At 46.5% G+C, this 18,899-nt stretch overlaps 1 protein-coding gene and 1 pseudogene across 1 annotated transcript; both read left to right on the forward strand.

Annotated features, from left to right (window-relative positions):
- The first annotated feature begins 10,481 nt into the window (after positions 1-10,481).
- On the forward strand, positions 10,482-11,720 carry LOC136476591 (UDP-glycosyltransferase 83A1-like; annotated as a pseudogene).
- A 1,126-nt stretch (positions 11,721-12,846) lies between these two features.
- Positions 12,847-14,315, forward strand: LOC136476601 (UDP-glycosyltransferase 83A1-like). The gene is made up of 2 exons (XM_066474501.1): positions 12,847-13,326; positions 13,434-14,315. The coding sequence occupies exons 1-2, from the start codon at positions 12,852-12,854 to the stop codon at positions 14,306-14,308; spliced, it is 1,350 nt and encodes a 449-aa protein (XP_066330598.1). The 5' UTR covers positions 12,847-12,851; the 3' UTR covers positions 14,309-14,315.
- Positions 14,316-18,899: the final 4,584 nt, after the last annotated feature.

Consider the following 18,899-nt stretch of genomic DNA (forward strand, 5'->3'; position numbering starts at 1 on the left):
TGAGTAACCAACAAGAAAACCTATATCACAATGCCTTTGAAACATCCCTAGGTGTTGCCGCTTCTTGTAGATGTAGCACTTGCAACCAAACACCCTAAAGAAGGAGACGTCCGGCTTCTTTCCATTAAGCAACTCATACGGTGTCTTGACAAGGAACTTTTAAAGAAATAGGCGGTTGGATGCATAACATGCGGTGTTGATTGCTTCTACCCATAGAGCTTCGGGGGTGTTGTACTCATCTAGCATTGTCCTTGCAAGAGTGATCAAAGTCCGATTCTTCCTCTCAACTACACCATTTTGTTGAGGAGTATAGGTTGCGGAGACTTCATGTTTGATTCCAACTTCATCACAATATGATTCAATGTTTGTGTTGTCAAACTCTTTGCCATTGTCACTTCTTATCTTCTTGAGCTTCACTTCAAATTCATTTTAAGCTCTCTTGGCAAACTTCTTGAAACAAGATGCAACTTCGGATTTGTCATGAAGGAAGAACACCCATGTATACCTTGAATAGTCATCCACAATCACAAGACAATAGAGATTTCCTCCCAAACTCTTATATGTTGTTGGTCCAAATAAATCCATGTGTAGGAGTTCTAGCACTCTTGTGGTTGACATGAAAGCTTTGGTTGGATGAGTGTTTGCAACTTGCTTGCCGGCTTGACATGCACTACAAAGCTTGTCCTTCTTAAACTTCACATCCTTCAACCCTCTCACCAAATCATTCTTCATAAGCTTCTTGAGTGAGCTCATCCCAACATGAGCAAGTCTTCTATGCCATAGCCACCCAAGTGTTGTTTTGATGAATAGGCAAGTCTTCAAGTTTGCATCTTCGGAGGTAAAGTCAACTAGATATAAGTTGTTGTATCTAAATCCATTGAATATCACTTGATTGTCATCTACCTTAGATACAACCACCTCCTTCTTGGTGAACAAGCATTGGAAGCCAAGATCACACAATTGTCCAACGGATAGCAAGTTGAAACTCAATGAAGCAACATAGAGCACATTGGAGATGGAATGATCATTTGATATTGCCACTTTGCCCAATCCTTTGACCTTGCCCTTTGAATTATCTCCAAATGTTATTTTCTCTTGTCCATCTACCTCTTCATCTAGTGAGGTGAACATACGAGGATCACCGGTCATATGTTGAGTGCAACCACTATCAATAACCCAATGACTTCCACCGGTCTTGTAGTTCACCTACACACAAGAGATTCAAGCTTTAGGGATCCAAACTTGTTGAGGGCCCTTCACCTTCTCAACAAGTGACTTAGCCACCCAAATCTTCTTAGGCCTATTCTTGTTAGGGGTCCTAAGAACATGACTTTCATCTTTCCACTAGAATCTTTTCTAAGCATATAGTGAGCATTGAAAGCAAAGGGTCTAGCATGCTTGGGCAAGGGTTGTGGTGGTGGAGTTTGACACTTATGAGCAAAGTGGCCTTCTTGTCCACACTCAAAACATCTCTTTGGCTTTGGCTTTGGCTTTGATTGTTGGTGTTGAGCTTGAGCCTTCTTCTTCTCTATACTTGCCATATATCCAATGCCACTTCTATCCATCTTCATGACGGTATTCATGAGTAGCTCACTTTGGAGATGCTTGCCTCTAGCAAACTTGCTCAATCCTACCTTGAGATGCTCTTTCTCCATTTTGAGCTTCTTGTTCTCTTCCTTGAGAATATCATTGTTCTTCTCTTCCTTGAGTTTCTTGTTTTCTTCTTTGAGCTTCTCATTCTCAAGGATCAACTCTTTGTCATGATCAAGAGTTTCTAGCACAATGGTGTTGTGACTTTTCATCTCTTCAAGATCTTTCATGAGCTTCTCATTGTCACTCTTGAGCTTGACATACTCATCATAGTCATTGCACTCAACCACTTGCTTGCCTTTGCTACTAGATCCATGCTCAATGCTTTCATCAATTAAATCATCACATGAGGTAGCTATATCAATCTTAACAATATGGTTAGTAGCATCATGTGGCTCATTTGGTAAGAATTCTTGTGCAATAATAAGGGTATCATAATTGATCTTTAGAGTTGTATATTCATCTTTTAGCTTGTTGTGACTAGTGATAAGCTCATTGTGCACCCACTCAAGTTTATCATTTTTATCTTTAAGCTCTTTCTTAGAAGATTTTAGCTCCTTGAGTTTGGATGATATAGAATCATTTGTTTCTTTGAGCTCATCATTAGCCTTTTCTAATGTATCACACTTAGCTAAGAGTGAATCATTTTTAGCATCAAGTTTTTTATTTGTAGCTCTACTCTTTCTAATGATCTTAGTATATTTTCTTAGTATTTTGACAAGATCATCATATATAGGTGAGTCATCATCATCACTATCGCTATCATCATCACTAGCATGTTCATCATCACTACTATCATCACTCTTAGTTACCTTGCGTTCACCTTTGGCCATAAGGCATAGGTGTGTAGAGGATGATGGCGATGATGGCGGTGAAGATGCAAGATCAATAGCAATGGCGGCCACCTTTTCATTGTCACTATCATCATCGGATGATCCACTTGATGAATCAATGTCCGTGAGCCAATCACCGACAATGTAGGCCTTGCCACTCTTCTTCTTCTTGTAGAACTCCCTCTTTTTGCCATCTCTCTTCTTGTATGGCTTGTTCTTTTTCTTTTCATCTTCATCGCTTGAATCATCTTTCTTGCCCTTGTTCTTGAACTTGTCTTTCTTGGGCTTTGTGCATTGATGAGCTAGGTGGCCAAGTTCGCCACAATTGTAGCAATCCATCTTGGAGATTGGCTTTCTTCTTGAGCTAGTGAAGAACTTCTTCTTCTTGCCATCAAACTTGATGCCACTCTTGTTTAGCCTTTTTAGCATCTTGGTGGTCTTCTTCACCATGAGGGCAAGGCTTTCTTCATCATCTTCATCGCTTGAGCTCTCATACTCAAGTCTTGCTTTGCCCTTGTCTTGGCTAGCTTTGAATGCTAAGTCCTTCTCTTTCTTCTTTGTAGAGGATGAGCCATCTTGTGGTGTGATGTGCATGTACATCTCATGAGCATTGATCTTTCCCAAGATTTGTGTCGGTGTAGCGGTGGAAAGATCACCTTGATGTAGCACGGTCACAATGTGCCCATATTTGTCAATGGGGAGGACACTTAAGATTTTTCTCACAACGTCGGATGGTGACATTTGAGTAAGTCCAAGCCCATTGACTTCCTCTACAAGAACATTTAAACGAGAATACATCTCATTAGCACTTTCTTTGGGAAACATCTCAAAAGAGTTTAGTTTCTTAATTACAAGATGATAGCGTTCCTCACGCTCACTCTTGGTTCCCTCATGGAGCGCACAAACGTCCGACCATAATGTATGGGCGTCTTTGTGGTTCCTTACACGATTGAACACATCTTTGCAAAGGCCTCTAAAGGTGGTGTTGCGAGCCTTTGCATTCCATTTTTCATAATTCACTTCATCGCCTTGAAGTTGTGTGGCATTCTTAGGTGTTGGGAACCCTTGAGAGGCGGCTCTAAGTATTCCAACGTCTAGAGCTTCTAGGTACGCCTCCATGCGAATTTTCCAATATGGAAAATCATCTCTCTCAAAGATAGGAGGAGGTCCATCCCCGTGAGACATCTTGCTCTAAGCGATTAAGCTTAAAAACGTGAGCACGAGGCTCTGATACCAATTGAAAGGATCAAGATGCCCAAGAGGGGGGGTGAATTGGGCTAATTCTAAATTCTCTTGCAATAATCAAATCCTACGGATAGCCCAATTAACCCCTTGTGCCTAGAAAAGTGTTTATATCAAACTAATGCACAACAACCTCGCAACCTATGTTCCAAACTTACTCTAGCAAGCAATTTTATGGATGTAAAACAAGTATTGAATTGCTCAAAGTAAATACTCAAAGTAAGTGCTCAAAGTAAATAGAGAAAGAAAGGAACGCGGCGATGTTTTGCCGAGGTATCGGAGAGTCGCCACTCCCCACTAGTCCTCGTTGGAGCACCCGCGCAAGGGTGTAGCTCCCCCTTGATCCGCGTAAGGATCAAGTGCTCTCTACGGGTTGATTCTTCGACACTCCGTCACGGCGAATCACCCAAAACCGCTCACAACTTGAGTTGGGTCACCCACAAGCTCCGTCGGGTGAACACCAAACTCCCAATCACCACCAAGCCGTCTAGGTGATGGCGATCACCAAGAGTAACAAGCACGAACTCTCACTTGACCACGCGAAGCCTAATGAGAAGATGGATGCACACTTTGCTACTCTTGATTTGCTAGTGAGGCTACTCTCTTGGATTCTCAAATCACAAACACCTCACTAGGACCTTGCTCTTCTTGGCACTCACAAACGTGTTTCTCAGCTGTTGGAATGAGCAAAAGTGGCTCCACTCACGAGTGGAGCTTCTATTTATAAGGCAGCCTGAAAAACGAACCGTTATGAGCTTCTGCGGGATGACCGAACGCTCCGGTCAGTTCAACCCGCGAACCAGTAGTAAAGAGTCGACCGGACGCTGGCAGGGTCCGGTCAGCACTGACCAGACGCGTCCGGTCGCATAAAACCCTTACTGGAACCTTACTAGACTCGACCGGACGCTGAACCCTCAGGGTCCGGTCAGTATCGACCGGACGCGTCCGGTCGCACTTTCTCAAGTCTGGACCCTTACTGGAGTCGACCAGACGCTGGCCCTCAGCGTCCGGTCACATGACCTCCCAGCGTCCGGTCACACCAGACTTGATCTCCTCGGTCAAATGAACTGACCGGACCCTGCGGCCAGCGTCCGGTCGCACCGGAGCCAGCGTCCGGTCAGTATTTGACCCTCCATTCACTTCCAACTTCTGAACATATGTGAATGAAGTTTGCTCCATAGGATCTTAGGCATTCATAGGAGCTACCTAGAGCTAGTTTTAACAAGTGTGCACCACACCTAACTCACTAGACTCAACTAGGTCAAGCTACCCGTTCATACCCCCCTTAATAGTACGGCCAAAGGAAAAACAAAGTCCTAAACTACTCTAAGTGTCTCTCCAACTCCAATCGACACTTAGAACTAGTTATCCTTAACCTTGTCGTCCATCCTTTGAAAACTGAAACGATTTCCATCGTAGGGGCATGACAACCTCGATTGCCCAATCGATCTCCATTACCATGACCTAACTTAATTGCCTCTGCAAAACACACGTTAGTCATAGTAATCTTGTATTGACATTAATCACCGAAATCCAACTAGAGGCCTAGATGCTTTCACCCCCGCAGCGCTGGCCACGTGCGAGCTGACAGGGCGGCGACGCTCTGTCCGAACACTAGCACGTCACCGCATCTCCGGTGAGGTCCCTGACCAGAAGGTCGCGAGCACCAGCTAGAGAAGGTCAAGACGAGTTCTCGACTACAAGTAATTGAACTTCTACCAGCCCTACGGGCCTTACCCCTAAGTTCGAGGTCGCGGTGCTGCTCCGGCCAACCCCGAGCAAAAATACCAAATTGGAGGTCGATAGTGATCGGCCTAAGATGGGGAAGACAGAGTGTCTAGTTGGCTCCCTAAGCCGCTTACTGGCGTGAGTAATCGGACCGTGGAGCCGTGAGCTAGCTAAACCGACCGGCGGCGGCACGAAGCTCAGGCCGTGGTCGTTGCGTAGAGGAATATGTGAACGAGCTCAAGCAGATTAAGACGGCGGCTCTAGCCATTTGCAGCCACTCGAACCCGTGCACACAAGTGACGAGACAGAGCAAGCTTTGGCGCGGCGTGCATAAATTGAGATGGCTGAACCAGAGCAGAGTTCTCCATAGCAGCTAGCGGGACAAGGCAGGCAGAGGAGCGTCACCCCGACACTGCGATAGGGACTGGATGGCCACGGTGTGGCGACAGCGGCACAGGCAGGGCAGGGAAGTGCCTCATCTCCAGGGTGACCGAATCAACGTTGCGGTAGGTGGAACGAGGGGCGAGGCAATCGCCACGTCGGCTAGACGGTGGCCGCCACAGCGTCTGCTCGTCCTGCCTATGGCCTCGCCGGCGACGACCCCAGCCCAGTTCCGCGGAGACGAGCGCTGCCCACCCCTGCCCGATGTGCGGCCAGTGGAGCAGCGGCCACGGCCAGGAGCGGCCGGGCAGCTGTGGCACCTGGCGTGCGTGGTGACCGCGGCCACGGGAGCCCAACGGCCGAAACCAATGTTGTGCACACTTTTTAAAGCAAAACGAGAACCGCTAATTTCCTTGTCGGGATTTTCATTAGCACCTTTATGCGAGTTTTAACTCTAACACCCGAGAAACCTGCCTTGATAATTTCTCTTAGGCCTTAATCTAGGTGCTAAGTGAGCTCATAACACCAACGATGTTACAATTTATGACCGAAAATTATTATTTGTAGGAAGTACAAAAGTAGAGTTCATAATAGATATTATAAGCGCAAGAATTTCAACTTCATTTGAGAAAAATATGTAGGAATTAATAAGATTAAAATTAAAAATTAAAAAATTAGGTTCATTATGTCATATAAGACATGGGCTACAACAAGAGTCATTATAGTTTAAGCTAAGCTGCTGCGGTTTCAACTAAATGCACATTAAAGTTACACAAACATTTAGTTAAAGATAATTTTATCACAATTAGGCAGGGACTATAGAGTATCTCCTATTGTATTAGAGAATAAACAAAAATAAACACTAACTAATGTTGATTCCCGCATGGGTTGATGGACTAGTATGGATAATTGTGATGCCATGGTGGTGTTTTTTTGCCTATAATATTTATGAACTTGAGGGCCACTTCAATTTATTACAACTAGGAGAGGCGAAGGAGGAACCAGTAGAAGCTATCGGTCTGTTCGCTAGTTGGTTTCTGGGCTGGTTTGGGCTGGCTAGTGCTGATTTATTGTGAGAGGAAAACACTGTTGACTGGCTGATTTGGGCTGGCTGAAACCAACAAGCAAACAGGTTGTATAAATCAAATCATGGCCCAGACACCTTTTTATATCCCATTTGATAGACCTTTTAAAGAGTGATTGGTAGATCTATTAGCAGACCTATTTAGGTTTCCACTGCTAGCTCTCGCCCACGGAGTAAGTACCAAAATCGATCATGCAATTACTTCAAACTAAGCACAAGTTTCATATTGACGTTTGAGGAGGTGACAGTATTAATTCCTTTTTGTGTATCAAAACATGAAAACAAACATGTCCTTTAAAAAACATGTGAAATATACTCGTAAGCATCTTACGTTAATGCATTGGATATAAGTACATAACGGAACTTATGCACTCGAAATGTTTGATTCCACCACATGTAAAGAGCAGGCTAGAAATTTCACTAAGATTACGACAGAGAAGATCTATAAATCTTGTATGTGATGACTCTAAAAAAACTGTTTGCGGTGTTCAAGATCCTTTTACCAAATATCTTTGTTAAAACTGCACGCAACAAAAAGAAAATGACACTCTAAAAAAAGGCAAGTGACATGATACGTGGTAGTTACTCCTCTGTTCTATCCGTTTAGCCCGTAAATACTGAATGAAACCAGATCAAATCTGGAGGAGAAACTGCGAAAGCCGGCTGAAGTTGACGTCGCTCCGATCCCCCATCAGGCCATCACATCAAGCAACCGGTAATGCAGAGATCTCACTTCTTCCCTCCTCGCTCGCTTGCTGCCCCGATCCGTACTCATCGTCGCTCCCTCGTGCGCCCCTGCCTATGGGTGGTTGCCATGGCCTGATTACGGTTCACGGTCTCGCGTGAGAGCCACTCAAAATCGAATCACCGGCTTTCCTTGGGTTGGTTGGTTGCCTCCGTGGCGGTTGCAGCCGATTTCGGGTGGGGGCGCGATGCCGTCGTGATGGTACTAGCCGTGGCCAGGCGGGTTTGCGTGCCTTTTCCTTCGCTTCACTCCATTGTCGGCGGATTCCTGCGTAAACTATTGTTGGCGTTTGGCGAGTAGCTCGGAGCTGCGATGCAGATCTGGTGTTCGTTGAAATGTCTCTCTGGGATGCTCTTCGCGTTTCCTGTTGTTGGTGTGATCGCTGCTGCTCATGTTGGTAGTGGGGGTGTTTTTTTTAAAAAAAAAATTATGATCTATTTAGTTTGTTGTCTTGTGTTTTGTTAATGAGGATGTCCTAGGTCTTGAGGAAAGTGATGTGTATAATGCAAATTATTTTTTTATAAAATAGAAAATGTTTTAAATTTATTTAGCTAATATTTTTGTACAAAATCGTGTCCCAGGGAAATGGATACAGTACAGTTGGCCTGGTTAATTTGGTGGCAGAACTTAGCTGTCACAAAGTTGTGCATGTTCGTCTGTATCTATACTCAAGTACTAGTATAGAAATTTTGGTTGCCTCCACAAATAGACACGAGATAACTCGACAATCGACATGGCTGGAAATTCATCGATATGAACCATTTGTCAAAATGAGAAACCGATAGGCAAGCAGAGGGGCACCAATGGATCCTTGCTGATGTGAGATCTGATGCTGACGAAAGTTTGGGCCAGGTTGGGCTAGTATTAGATTTGGGGCTTTGTGCGACCTGGTCAATGGTCATTTCTCGGTCCAATCAAATCATTGACGACGCCTCTCCAATGTGATCTCGCGCATACTTCACGGACTCACGGAGGTTTGGAGGATGTCTCTTTGTTCTTCGATTTGAGACACTCGGCAGTCGGCACTAACCAATTTCATTCGTGCTTAATCCGACCGAAACGAACAACTTGCTCATTTATGACCGAAACGCTCTTACCTGCGCGTCCGACGTCCGGTCGCTCGACCCACTCTCTGCGCTACCTGCGCCGCGCTCACCCATCCTCTGTGCCACTGCCGTCCGTGCTGCCCCCACCCCATTCTATGTGCGCCGACGTCTAGCTTCGTGTTGCCAGCGAGTTTCACACCACTGGCGAGCACACCGGTGACCTCCACGTGCCACCTACTCGTCCTCTGCGCCGCCGCCGCCCATGCTGTAAGTGTTTCAGGTGTTTCATACGTCTGCTGTAAGTGTTTTATCTGGATGTTGTATATGTTTGTAATGACTTTTAAGTGTTTTACAAGTGTTTCAGACGTATGTTGCAAGTGTTTCAGCTGTTATCGGACGTATGTTGTAAGTGTTTCATGGGTGTTGCAAAAGTAGATTCGGTGTTGCACATATTGCAATGAGATCCACCCGTCGTACCCACCTGTTGCAGCAGCTCGGTGGTGCCCAAGCGCCGCCGAGCGAGCGTAGACGGGCGCGTGAGAAACCGAGCACAGACGTGAGGGCCCACGCCATGGGGCGCATGAAAAGCAGGCGGCACTGGCTCTTTATCATGCGTGCGGCACCGTCATATGCTAGCACTCTAGATCGAACTTTTGGACGCTAGCAAATCCGCTTTTAAGAGAATCGCTGGATTGGATCTATCCAGCGAACAGCAAGCAGTTCTCGACCCCTCTACCCGTCCACCCGCACCGCGCCCAGTACGTGACAAACTCCAGCGCCATGCATGTGGCGGCGACCGCGGCGGAGCCATGCCTCCCGCCGGCACCGTCGATCGGCCAGCGGTGGCAAGTGGCAACCCAGCCCAATGGGCGGACGGGGCAGAATGGCAAATGCGGTCGATCGGCACGAGTAAAGAATTGGAAAGACGCGTCGAGGCAACACCCCCGATCGGCAGGCAGCCCCGCGCTGGCGAAGCGCGCGCCGCACATTGGAAAGTACAGCCCGAAAATCCTCCTCGCGCGCGGGGTTGTTCTTGGGTTGGCTCCCTGCTCCTCCTGCCCGGCTCGATTCCCCGTGTACGCACGCGGCCGTCCTCTGGACTGGACCGCATCGTGAGGTCCATCCAGCTCGACCGGCGTCGCTCGCGAGTCGCGACGCTACACGCCACGCCCATCGCCCACGGAGGGCGCTCTCGTCGCCATCGCGCTCCCGTCAAAGGGGTCGGCCGTCTCGGACGTGACGTGATCGTGGGTTGGAGTTCTCAGGACGTGCCGATCGATGCGGTATAGTGACGTGGCCGGATCGCAGCCACGGCTGCTGCGAGCCTGCGAGGCAGCTTCCGACGGCCATCCTGCTCCACCGTCAGCCCGTGCGCTAGTTGCTGGCCCTGGCCTTTGAGGCTGCTGCTCAGTTCCTTTCCTTCTCATCTCAGCACATGCAAAAAACACGTTCGTTCAAATCATGGTACCTACTACTGCTGTTCGTATTCGTCTCACTAATCATGTTGTGCACGTAGGTACCATACACATGCTCGCCTAAGGTGATGTTTGGATACAGTGATTAAAATTTAGAAGGTGTGTCGTAAGGATGTTGTATGGGGTGTTTAGATACTAATAAAAAAACAAATTACATAATCCGTCAGTACTTCATGAGACGATTTTTTAAGCCTAATTAATCCGTCATTAGCATATGTTTACTATAACACCACATTATCAAATCATGGACTAATTAGACTTAAAAGATTCGTCGCGCAAATTAGTCACAAACTATGCATTTAGTTTCGTAATTAATCTATATTTAATACTACATACATGTGTCCATATAGTCGATAGGACAGCGACTAAAATTTAGAAGAGCAACCAAACCCGTGTTCAGTTCCCATCCAAAATCTCAAAAGTGCTACAGTACCCATCACATCGGGCGTGCGCGTCGCCTTGTTCTCGACCTTCTTGGCTGCCATCTTCGTGCTGAGGATGCGTGTTCCCAAGATGGTAGAGGATGGCATCATTGACGAAAGTGGTAAGAGCAAACCAAACCCGATTTCTTTGTCATCTGTACTCTCCAGATCAGAATATATTCATGCTGGACAAAGTGCTTCCGTGTGCAGCGGTTGTGAAGAGGAATGAGAGGATCAAGCTGAGCCCCAACACGCCAGCCATCGACGCCGCCGACCTCCCCCCTGGGTTAGGTTTGGAAACAGCAATGAGACACGAAGATTCATGATAAATGGCATAGCCAAGAGCAACCCGACATTCGCGCTCGCTGACACCATTGTCTGCAACACGTTCCATGCTATCGAGTCCGAGGCGCTGGCCCTCCCCAAGGCGGCACTAGCCATCGGCCCCCTCGAGGCGCCGACGTCGAACTCAGCCAGCCAGCTCTGGCCCGAAGACACGGCCTGCCTCGCCTGGCTCGACGCCCAGGCCGCCGGATCAGTTGTCTATGTGGCATTCGGTAGCTTTACAGTCTTCGACACTGCAAGGCTCCAGGAGCTCGCCGACGGGCTGGCGCTCACCAAACGCCCGTTTCTGTGGGTGGTCGGGCCGAACTTTGCCAACGGCGTCGATGAAGGCTGGCTGGACCAGTTCAGACGCCGCGTTGGAGACAAGGGGCTAGTCGTCGGCTGGGCTCCCCAGCAGCGCGTGCTCTCGCACCCTTCGGTGGCATGCTTCATCTCCCACTGTGGATGGAACTCGACCATGGAAGGGGTGCGTCACGGCGTCCCGTTTCTGTGTTGGCCATACTTTGCCGACCAGTTCATGAACCAGAACTACATCTGCGACACGTGGGGCACGGGCTTGAGGATCTGTGCCGATGAGCGGGGCATCTTCACCGAGGAGGAGATCAGGGACAAGGTCGACCAGCTGCTCGGTGATGATGGGATCAGAGCGAGGGCACTGTCTTTGAAGAGAGCAGCGTGCGAGAGTATCGCAGATGGAGGGTCCTCGCATCAGGATCTGCTCAAGTTTGTAAACCTGCTGAGAGAACAATAATCTTTAGCTTATCAGAATTGTTTTAGTCATTCAGAGGTCATTTGGTTAGATAAATATTGTCCGCAGAATCGCATTCAAAGTTGGACAGACAGACATGGAGAAAAAGATCCGACGTCGGTGTTACTAGCAAATGCATTGTCACCTCATGGGCCACATACTGAAAGTGACACCTAGCTACGTCTTAAGATATTGCCTTTTGTATATATCAATCTGGAAAGTTTTTAAAACAATCTCTAGTTGTGCAAAGTGCCTATGGAAGTTGCACAGTATAACAGATTACTAAATTAAGCAGAGGAATGCTGAATGCCAGCTGCCGAGCCACTAAAACTTAGCCAGCAGAGCACTACAACTAGAAGCAAGTGCAGAGTTCACCAGACTACCAGGAATGTTCCTGATTCAGAGTCACTATCTCAAATAACTAATTATTAGGTAAGGAATTACACAGACGAATAGAAGAAGGCTTACCAAAAAAATTATGGAGATGTCCCATGAGACAAGGCCATGGCATTGAAGTTATTTCCAAGACACAATCTGACTCTTACTATTTCAGTGGAGTATGCAAATCAGCGTGAGCTTTCTCCACAAGTAGATGAACACTAAACATCAAAAACAAGAAAAGGTTTCCAAACAGAATGTAATATGTTAACCATGATCGCAATTACCTTTTGGACATATTGGGGTTTCAGACATTTGAAGTTATAGCCAATATCCAAGAAATAGCTGTTCTAAAAATATTCTTATTTTTCAGATGAATTACCATGTCATCACGTTAGTTGGTGAAATTCCAAGGAAGAATTGTAATATCCTTTTTACAGAGGGCCAATATCTTTGAACCTATTGGAATCTAATGAAACATTTTATGCATATAATGGATAGGCACAACCAAACCTAGGAGAAGAGATCAGCAGCAGGCATCTCAGCCACGTGCATATAAGCGAATATATGGCAGTTATTTTGCTTGCCCAGCAAGATGAGAAAACAAAGTGGTCAACTATGGACTGAATGATTGTGAAGATAACCTTTTCTTTGGAAAAGGTAGACCTATATTTAGTAGGCTACAAATCTGCTGATGTATGGTCTGATGAAAAAACCATGATTTTGGCACCCTTTATATGCACACCCGATGGACCAATCTGGTTATACCTGCCTACAAGGAGCAGCAAGCATTGATCCCACAAACTGTTTGTAGCCACAACAGAAACAACCTTCATGGCTTTTGCTGCTCCTAAACCTCATGTCCTGGTGCTACCCTTCCCTGCACAAGGTCATGTCATTCCACTCATGGAGTTGTCCCATAGGCTAGTTGACTACGGATTCAAGATTGACTTCATAAACACCAAGTTCAACCACGATCGTATCTTCAAGTCCATGCAAAACAAAGGAGCAATCCCAGAGGGTTTAAACATGCTCTCAATTCCAGATGGTATGGACCCTGATGATGATCACACAGACATTGGCAAGATGGTCGGGGGCTTATCAGCTGCCGTGCTCAGCCCCCTTGAGGAGATGATCAGAAGCAAGCAGATAAAATGGGTGATAGCAGATGTGTCTATGAGCTGGGTGCTAGAACTAGCAAATACAGTGGGAGTACGTATTGCTTTGTTCTCAACTTACTCAGCATCTGTGTTTGCACTAAGGATGAAACTGCCCAAACTGATTGAGGATGGTATTATTGATGAAAGCGGTAAGAAATATTCAAATCATCTTTAGCATAAATAATTCCATACTGTCATGTTCCTCTTTACATCCTATGTCTTAGTGACCAATGCAAGACCATTGAATTTAATGCAGGGAATGTGAAAGTGCATGAGATGATCCAACTGACTCCACCCATTGATTCAACTGAGATCCCCTGGGTCAGCCTGGGCAGCACCCCAGAAAGACGCATAGTGAACATACAGAATGTCATTAGGACTAACCGATTGATAGCGCTTTCTGAGGCCATCATCTGCAACACATTCAGAGAAGTAGAACCTGAAGCATTGCCTATCCTCACCAATCCGTTACCCGTAGGTCCACTGGTAGTGCCGATGTCAAAGCCGACTGGTCATTTTTTGTCTGAAGACCAGACCTGCCTCACCTGGCTTGACACACAAGCCCCGGGCTCTGTCATATACGTGGCATTTGGGAGCTCTACTGTCTTTGACGCAGCAAGATTCCATGAACTCGCCAATGGACTTGTGTTATCTGGCTGGCCGTTCATATGGGTGGTTCGGCCAAACTTCACCAAAGAAATCGATGAGGATTGGTTCAACCAATTCAAGCAAATTGTCAATGGGAAGGGACTGATTGTTACTTGGGCTCCCCAGCAAAGGGTATTGTCACACCCCCCAGTCGCTTGCTTCATGACACATTGTGGGTGGAACTCAACGATGGAAGCTGTGCTGCATGGTGTCCCATTGTTGTGCTGCCCCTACTTTGCTGACCAGTTCTGCAACCAGAGCTACGTGTGCAATGTGTGGAAGACAGGCCTGAAGCTTTGTTCCAATGAGCAAGGGGTCGTCACAAGGGAGGAGACCAAGGAAAAGGTTGTGCAGCTGCTTAGAGATGAGGATATCAAGGCAAGGGCAGTTATGTGGAAGAACATGGCATGTGCAAGCATCAGAGAGGGAGGATCCTCTCATGCGAACTTGCTCAGACTTGTGAATTTGCTACGAGAAGGATGATGTTCCACAATTTAGACTCGGTTTCCTCATACAGTTTAGTGCAATAATTCAGAGTTTGGTTCTGTGATTAATCGTTTGCTATGTCAGTATCTATATATATGTGTAACCCATAAAGCCCTTCTTTCAATAATTTGGAGGCAACCAGTCCAGTCCAATAAAATGCAGTCATCCTGTGCATGCTATTCATTATTCAATAGAAATTCCACAGGTTGTGGAGTTGTTGATATGTTTAATTAACATGGTAATAGCAATTCGTAAAAAAATGAAACAGAATGAACACCATGACAGGCATTGGGATATCAGTGATTCAGTGTCATAGCCAATTCGTACAATAAGCTCATTGTTTCAAAAAATCGTACAATAAGCTGCTAGTTACTGGAAGATTGTTTTTCTCCCAGAACGGGTTAGTCCCAAATTTCATTACCGAAGCAACAAACTTAACAAACTGAATCTAAGTTACCAAGTGCATTTGAACCAATAAAACAACTTGGAGCCGTAGAGCGTACCTGTGTGCTCGGTGCCGGTGAACGAGAGATGTTTGATGGAATGCCGACCCCCGATGACAGGGGGCAGCGCCATCCCACGCAGGTCACGGGTCACGAGATCCTCAGCGTCCGAGCACCGGCGTGCTGTCCGCGGCGGCGGCGTGCTGACTGCCCCCATCGGCCCATCCTGTCTCGACTGCATCGGTCGGTGGTCGGCGGATGATGCAGGTGGGTGGTGTTGGCCCCGTACGCCGGCGCCGCTCCGCCGCACCCCATAGTTCGACTCGGGCCGTCGAGCGGGGATGGTTCGATATGGATTGGGCCCAGGGTATGAGAAGGAAGTTTGGGCCAGGTTGGGCTTCTATTCGATTTGGGGCTCTGTGCGGCCTGGTCAATGGCCATTCCTCGGTCAAATACTTCAAATCAAATCATTGACGACGCTCCAATAAAAAGATGAAGCGGTCTGAATGTCTGATGATCTCGCGCATAGTTCACGGACTCACCGTCAAAGGGCGCGCTCACGCCACGCCCACGCAGGGCGCGCTCCCGTCAAAGGGGTCGGCCGTCTCGGACGTGACGTGATCGTGGGTTGGAGAGGTTTCAGGAGGTGCCTCCCGCCCTCTGTGGCTGCTGCTCACTTCCTTTGCTTCACATCTCAGCACATGCACAAAACACACGCCCGTTCAGATCATGGTGCTACTGGACTGGTGTTAGTATTCATCTCATCTAATCATGTCAGGTACACATGCTCGCCTAACTTTTTGTCGTCTCGTTGCGAGGTCTGGTGCCCCGTTTCCGACAATTACTTGTTTCTTGGTACACCCATCCAGGTCATGTGATTCAGAAACCCCTTTTTCAAACAGCAAATACTCAACTAATTTCGAAGACCTTGTATAATACTAGTAACAAGGAATTGGATACGCCGCGTGGTGCGGGTCCTTGAACAACATAGCAAGGAATAAGACAAGTTTAGTGCGGTGCAGCTCTCTAGTCAGTGGAGGCCAACGACAGCTGAGAGAGTGGCAAGGTAGCCGTACCACGCGTTCCGTTCGGCGTCGGTGCAACAAACAAATTGCGTTCCGGTCCAGCAACTTCGACGTCTCCTTCGCTGTTGCAAACCTGCGGTCCAGCGGAGAAGGTAGGGCCCCCAAAAAAAGGACCTGCCCTTTTGCAGTAAGTATGATGCTCCCCTTCCCTCTCCGCCGGGGGCCCGGGGGTAGGCGAGCTTTTCGCACAGCACGCTCCACATGTTCACTAGCAACCTGGTAACGTGCCCAAAGCGGGCACACGCCATGTTCGCCATCATAGGGGCCGGGGAAAAAAGGGCCAGGAAAAGAAAAAACCAGAAGAGCGAGCAGCCTCGGCTGTCGGTTGATGCGTCGTGCCATCCGTGTCCGCTCGACTGCTCCCTCCCCCTTGGCCTAACCGATTTGTGCGTTGGACGAATGAATCGACGACGCCCGCTCCTAACTCTGCCGAACCGGGCGTACCGGAGGCCGGCCAACGAGAAGACTTGCTGGATTCGCACGACAGCTGCCCGAACCTCCCGACTGTTGACGCAGCGGCTCCGGCCGCGCGTCTCGGCTCCAGTCACGGCAGCCGGCAGGTCGTCGTCGTCTTCGGGTCCATTTTTAGGCAGGCTGCGGTTCGTTCTTGATGGGGGTGTGCACGCATTACCAAACATTCTGGTCCCAGGAGACTTCAGACTAGAACCGTAGAAAATGTGAGTCAGAGTTTGGTGTAACGGTGTTTTCAGTTCAGCTCTGAAACGATGCGGGCTAGTAGCACTGTAGCAGCCGGCGATCTTTTGCTACTGCTCCGATCCATCTGCACCGAGGGACATTCCCCCACAGTGGCACACATGGAGAATTGGAAATGAAGAGTCCTTTTGGTCCACTGGCACTTCAGCGCTTGACTTCCGATCTGTGGAATGCTTCTCTGTTTCGCAAGAAACATATGATTCGCGTGGGCTTCTAGGTTTCACCTTTTTTTTTCTTTCACGATGTGACCGTGCTTGTTTCGTCTGGTTCTGGGGATCGTTAGAGTTTGGTAGGAGGCGCCAATGCAAGGCGGAGGGACCTTTTACGTAGCCACGTGGTTAAACGTTGCCACTGGATTCACAGGGCCAACGTAGCATCGTTAATTTACCACGCCTAGTCCAAATATGAACCGTGCCTTGACCTCAATATGTATGAGTGGAAAAGGTAGTATATGTTATGCTTGGGGTATATAAAAAACATGAACTACGAGGGGCAAAACAGCCTCAAGCATTCAGAAGCAACACTTTCTCACACAGATCGAAAAAATATCTAAACCCTTATCCCACTCATACACAGCGACGTCGTTGTTCACGTGAGACTGGACCAGTCCTTAGAACAGTGCTTTGGCACTCACATAGAATCGAAACAACCCCCGAACCCTTGTCTCACTCATCCATAGTGCACCATTGTTCATATGAGACTGAACAAGTCCTTAGACCTATGATTTGGCGTATAACAGATGAGAAAATACTTTTAAAATGGCAATTCTTACGCATAAGCCGATTGCTTCCCACAACAGGGTTCCAACCACCAAGCTGCTAGTTCGTTCGCATGCTTGGGATATATGTCTTCTGATAACATACACACGGACGGATCCAGTGGTGGGGCGGATGGGGCTCTAGCCCCCCGTACGGCCGCTGGATCCATGGAGCCCCCCTTAGAAATTTTTGCCATGGATACACCTTTATGAGAGGCTGAAGCTGTCTGGAGGTTGAAGAAGGCCCCTAGACATTTTCTTGAATCCGTCCATGACATACATATAGTTCATCAAACGAGCACCAGGTGATGGAACATTCGATGAGCAATAGTTCGAGGTCTTCATCATCATCCAAGCGACGTTACAAGAGGCTACTACATTACTGGGTGTTATCTTCAGGCATATAGGGAGGGAACTGAATGGAGTAGCCTATGAGCTCGCCTAGATGGCGAAGTGGTTGTACCATAGTGTTATATTTGTATAACTTAATTGTTGGCCAACGTGCATTGACCACCTAGTTTGCTCGTGACTGTTTGAACATTTCAAGTAATAATTTATAAAGGTCCCTCCTTAGTTTTTTCCTTTTTTGAGAAAAGGTCCCTCCTTAGTTTAAAAAAACTTGTACTATCGCTTGAGTTAACTAGAACCTTTTGTCAAAGAAATGGGCCACATTTTTAGAATGTTTTGTGCAATTTGAGCAATACGTAGTTTACAAATGCAGTTCGAGCATGTTTAGCAGAACTTTGTTTCCTATGTAGTTTTGTCTCCTCTAGAGATATATCTTCTCTGATGGAGCTAAATCCCTTAAAAAAGGTGTTTGGTAAAATGGTTTCTTTTTACATTTTTTCCCTAGAATAGATTGGAGATCTCAAATATGCATAGTACATCTACCTATTTTTGACTTGTATTTTTAGAGTACAGTTCATCGAAACCCTAGCGATCGAACACCCTTCTCTTTCCCATCCGCAAGAGAATCGGGACAAGCAATTACTAATTAGAGGCCCCAACGAAGGCTCCACGTTAATTCTCACCAGAAGCGCTAAGAAAAAAAGATAAATTCTAGAAATTCTCACAATAATCAGAAACATCTGACCTTCAAATTGATAGACTCTAATGACCAACATAAATAATAATCGTTGGATCGATTTTGATTTATAAAAAATTATCCATCTATGTCATTATAAAATATATAATAAAGTAACCCCTAATCTTGCTTATAAATTGCCCACCCTGCCATAATGAAACATATTTCAAAATAACCCCCTAAATTTGTATTTCAATTGCCTACTTTTGTCATTGTGAAAGAAAATTCAAAATAACCCCCTAGATTAGCATCTAAATCCACCCACTCTAACATTATGCAAGATAATTAAAAAGAACACCCCAATATTTTTTATAAATTACCTACCTTTGCTATTATGAAAGATCTTACTATGTAAAACCATTTAATTTATAACTAAATTATCCATCTTAGTTGTTATATAAAATAGAGAAAAATATTTTTCAGTTGAACATGTAAATGCATTAAACTATTAAAAAACCAATTCAATATCCATAAATATATGCTACATATATTTCTAAATTACACA

This window comes from Miscanthus floridulus, chromosome 1, assembly GCF_019320115.1.
Source record: "Miscanthus floridulus cultivar M001 chromosome 1, ASM1932011v1, whole genome shotgun sequence".
Classification (NCBI taxonomy): domain Eukaryota; kingdom Viridiplantae; phylum Streptophyta; class Magnoliopsida; order Poales; family Poaceae; genus Miscanthus; species Miscanthus floridulus.